At 35.0% G+C, this 5,000-nt stretch overlaps 1 protein-coding gene and 1 long non-coding RNA gene across 2 annotated transcripts in view; one reads left to right on the top strand and one right to left on the bottom strand.

Annotated features, from left to right (window-relative positions):
* The window catches only part of LOC136828724 (carbohydrate sulfotransferase 11-like), a 12,666-nt gene that overhangs the window by 1,683 nt on the left and 5,983 nt on the right, over window positions 1-5,000 (bottom strand). Inside the window, exons 4-6 of the mRNA XM_067086879.1 lie at window positions 2,757-2,858; window positions 2,044-2,302; window positions 38-83 (exon numbers count right to left, since the gene is read on the bottom strand). Of these exons, the coding sequence (XP_066942980.1) occupies window positions 38-83; window positions 2,044-2,302; window positions 2,757-2,848 (397 nt within the window). The 5' untranslated portion in view covers window positions 2,849-2,858. The remainder of the gene's footprint in view (window positions 1-37; window positions 84-2,043; window positions 2,303-2,756; window positions 2,859-5,000) is intronic.
* LOC136828726 (uncharacterized) overlaps window positions 1-5,000 on the top strand; it is a 13,234-nt gene that overhangs the window by 8,180 nt on the left and 54 nt on the right. Inside the window, exon 3 of the long non-coding RNA XR_010850201.1 lies at window positions 4,720-5,000. This exon is cut by the window's right edge and continues 54 nt beyond it. This is a non-coding gene — a long non-coding RNA (uncharacterized lncRNA). The remainder of the gene's footprint in view (window positions 1-4,719) is intronic.

Genomic DNA, 5,000 nt, shown 5'->3' with positions numbered 1-5,000 from the left:
GTTAATATTGATTAAAACAAAAACTGTCACGATTTACCTGATTTATATATGATGTAATTACCGTCCTCATCCAGCGTCTCTACCTGGAAGGCAATTCGAAGAACTTTACGAATAAATTTCTCAGCAACGAATTTTGCTGAAAAATGTACCTCATTGATTTTTTTTTTTAGCAAAATTCGTTGATGCTATGGGTAATTTTGTTAATGAATATTTTTTTTTTATGAAAATGTATCATCAGGCATTTTTATTATCCCAGTATATTTCCTTCGCTCAGTTACACAATTTTCTTTTTGGCTGATGAGGTTATTCAACAACGTTCTACGAATTAAAAGTGGCAGAACATAGTTTTTATTATTTTCTTTGGCTAAACATTTGCGAAAAATTCCGTAGTTATGTCTATATTATCCAAAAATGTCCATATAACAGGTTCACACAACCACCTACTGGATTTCTGTCAGTTTTGGGGGACTTTTTAGTGTAAGGAATTGTATCTGTTTACATGTACAAGGATTTTCTGACACCTTTACATGCTGTGAGGCCCAAACAAGTTATTGCAGTAAAACTGTAGCATTTTTAAATCCTGTGAAACGTTTCAGACTACTGATACTGCATGTGGTCAACCACCAGCTTAAATAAAGAAATTCTATTCACTTTCAGATCACGAAGAAGATATATTAGTTGGCATGTGATTTGCACATTCTCTCCGTGCCATTATTATGTCACTCAGTAAACAAGAATATTTTGATGAAAGACCAGAGTTTCCTTTTTAAGATAAAAATAAATTTTTGATGAAACTGATTTTAGTGTGATTTTTTAACCAACAGGGGCTAAAAGGATTAGCCCTCTAGTTTAATTAAATTTATGCCACCAGTATTTAGATTCAAACCTGAAATTATCAGTACATAATCAATGCATTATTGTTCTTGCATTAAGACACTGAATCATTGCAACATAAAAATCTTACTTGTATGATAATTTAGAATATTACTTTACACTACTATTCTGGGAGGCACAGGGGGAAAGAATTGATGGCAGACTTTAACAGCACATAACCTTTTCAACTGAAGATTCTTTATTGCTTCTCCAATAAAGATCCATGTTACCAATCTGAGCTCAGGCGATAGTTCATGGTGAGGTATTCTTCCCAACTGTGATGAGTGGTACTACCACTGAGAAAAAATCATCCTAAAGTCTTTACGAGTTTCAGTGGCATGAGAAACTGATTTCCTTATAAGTGATCCAAACCCATGATTATTTGAGCTGCCCAATTTTAGTCTATATGGTAAATTGGTGTAGCTGGGAACCTGGGACAAAAGATGATATGCCTCAGTTTGCTGAGGCTCAGGCAATGCTCATCGCGCTTAAGGGAACTAAAGATTGTTGAGCAAATGGCCAGTAAACAGTTACTGGAAATCTTCCTGTACAAATCTGTCATGCCTTCAAAACTAATGAAAAAAAATGGAAGCGCAGAAAAAATCTGTCTCGGTAACGTTGACTAATGTTGAAGTTTAAAGATGGCATATAGACTGGCCATTCCATGTTGCTTACATTACGGCAGATTCCATTTAAATCAGCCAGGTCTGGTTTAGTGTGCCTGAGTATAACTTAGAAGTCTATAGAACACCTGTTGCATGGCTTACTACAACAATGATGAAATTTTAACAACATAGGAAGTAAGTGTCATCCCTTGTAGCTATTACTGGTACTAACTTTACCTTTCCATTTATACGCTAGTCAAGGTATCAGCTGGTGTTTACACCAAATCCATTCCATTTTGTCTTACTACCACTGAGCTAAGAATTTGATACCTGTTTTTCAATAAGTCATAAACAACAGATATTTCATTATGTAATTATATTTTCATGTTTATAAAGAATGCTGTTCAGACTATTCAGCCTCCGTTAAGTTCCCTGACAGCTCATAACCAAAAGCTAAAGTATAACCAACCTTTGTCGTATGGTCAACTTTCTGCTCTTTATCGATTGCGTAATAAGTATGCAAATGACAAACCTTTGCAACATTTCCTGAAGATATCTTACAAACCTTTGCAATGATGTCGAACCGATTAGGGCAGGGCGTGCAGAAATCGTTCATAGGAACCCAGTGCTCATTTAGAGGCCTTCGGTGCTTCCTCTCGTCTATGATGTACTGCACGAACTGGGCAAAAGTCGGCATATCCAACGACTTCACCTTCAAGAAGTCGTGCCAATCGGCTGGGTGTTGCTCATACAGCTCCGTGTGTCTCATCATCATACTTTTGGCCAGAGGGCGGTAGAAAGATGTCCCTCTCAGGATCTTGTCTCTTCGAGAAAGAGAGGAAAAGAATTGGGTTTAAAAAGGGTGTATTGTATCCAGCAATGTCGTCAATATCTCTTCCTGAAAGACCTGGCTGATCCTGAGTGAGATGTTGAGAGGGACTGCTTTTGTAATTCTGGAAAATTAACCTATGAATTTAAAATATCTAAACCACCGTGTAAGCACATGGGCCGTTGTTTCAACTGACTAAGAATACCTGAAGTCAGTGAGAGCAATATTCATCAGATTTCAATATTTTTTTTTTTTGAAAGCACTGGTTGAATAACAGGTACATGGTGCAAAATACATATACTTTTCACTCATATATAAAAAAGCCATGACGTATTATGACGCACTGAAAGGGGAAAAAGACGTCTAAAAGCACAGCCCCAAAAAAGTAAAAGAGCAAAAAAAAAAAAAAAATAAAATAAAAAACAAAGATTCTGTAAAGTCTTACTTACCTGAAAGCGGAGACTAAACGAGCAAATGGATGTCTGACGATAATGAATGTTAAAGGTGGAGGTTCAACTCTTCTGGTGGCATCTACTGTCATTGGCGAAGGTCTGTTGGAAGGGAAACTCGGTCGTTCAGCCTTTCTTACAAATGATGACTCATTTTCTTTGGTGATCCACACATAGTACTTTGAGTTCAAGAGTAACATGCTTTGAATGAAGTGGTTTCAAGATTCTCTCTCTACTAACTTCAGTGAAACTATATACTCTCTCTCTCTCTCTCTCTCTCTCTCTCTCTCTCTCTCTCTCTCTATATATATATATATATATATATATATATATATATATATATATATATATATATATATATATATATATATATATATATATATATATATATATATATATATATATATATATATATATATATATTAAACTTAATTACTTGTACAATTGTTCTGTGCATTAATATAATTATCAAACGGTCGTTATTTCAATAAGATGGTTGTAACGGAGATTTTCATTAAAAATAAAGTTACTAGCTTTCAAGAAATATCTGTCCTCATCATCTGAGGACAAACAGTCCTGTTTAAATAAGATCCCTCTTATCAAATGAATCAATGCACACAATACATAATAGTTGTGCAAGTAATCAAGTTATATATATATAGATTAAATATATATATATATATATACATATATATATATATATATATATATATATATATATATACATATATATATATATATATAAATATATATATATATTTATATATATATATATAAATATATATTTATATATATATATATATATATATATATATATATATATATATATATATATATATATATATATATATATATATATATATTTATATATATATATATATATATATATATATATATATATATATATATACATAAACACACACATAATATATATATATATATATATATATATATATATATATATATATTGTTAAAAACATCCTTTTTTTCTGTTTGCATTTTGCTTTTCCTATCTTGATGTTTCAATATAACATAACGTAAAGTAAAAGAAATATTAGAGGTTTTGTGAAGTTCATTTGACGTTTTCCCACGCCTTGTCATTTCCAATAATGACAACCCAGGTGTCAGATGAGAAGGTAAATTCATGACCGTACCCAAAGTAATTAGTAACACCTGGCCCGACTTAATACTCCTTGCTCGAGGGGAAAGTTAGTAGCCCTTTGCACATTAAAGAGAACCCTTTGAGACTTCACAGCATTCCGACATTGTTAAACAGTCAGCAACCAATTTGCCATGAGAGCCATCTGAGAAAATTCCCCCTCTGATCAGCTACCTGCCATGTCATTGCGGGTCACCTCCTTGACCTGACCCACACCTGCGTCTTCTCCCACTCAGCCTCGCCTCTCAAATCTAATTATCTCGTTATTGTCCTCTCTCTCCTTCTAACCTTTTATCGGCCGGCTCTCAACGACCTTTCAAGATACCTGTTGGGATTATCCGCATGCCCTGAGAAGAGGACAGTAGTTGACCCCTTTAGAGGGCACTGTCAAAATACGATCACCGTCGCCGTCATTTACAATATAAATACGAGCTCCGACGGGACATCCTTTGCAAGTGTGTCTTACAATGCCTTCCTGTCGAGAAGCCTGTTTGGATAGGGACTCCGATCGAGTCCCCACTAGAAGTCTCTCTGATGCTGTCACTCTGAAGGTGGTCCTAACTAACTGCCTTGCCCTTTGAGCGCTGATGACTCTGGGAGATTGTACGCAACGCAGCATCCATTGATGCTCCTGCTACAGGAGACTGGCTCTGATCTGCTCAAGTCTTGTTACTATAAGTGATAACATGCAGTGAGTTATTATTTACCAGTGTCAAAGATCAGTGTTCTGTTATTTGCTTACATATTCCAAGTAAATTGTCATTTGAAATTCCTTCGTATATTACAACATCTCCTACTTTTCAGATCCGTGTTTGAGTACCTGTTGCGTGAAATTACCTGTCGGTCAACGTTGCCATCTTCCTGCAAACTGCAGCTTTTATATTCGGTCAAGATATCTGGATCCCCAGTGTGAACCTTGTCTTGCTTGCTGTACTCCATCTTGTACTATCTAAGGTTTCTATCCCATATTTGTGAAGTGTGTCAGCCTGTGAAGGCACAGTTATAGTGCTTGCAATTGTGTGGCACGCTTGCTTATTGATTATGATTTTAGTACAGTAATTTTGGATAATGCCACGGAGCTATAT

This window comes from Macrobrachium rosenbergii, chromosome 43, assembly GCF_040412425.1.
Source record: "Macrobrachium rosenbergii isolate ZJJX-2024 chromosome 43, ASM4041242v1, whole genome shotgun sequence".
Lineage (NCBI taxonomy): Eukaryota > Metazoa > Arthropoda > Malacostraca > Decapoda > Palaemonidae > Macrobrachium > Macrobrachium rosenbergii.
The sequence above is the reverse complement of the archived record's forward strand: the minus strand, read 5'-3'. Positions and strand labels throughout refer to the sequence as shown.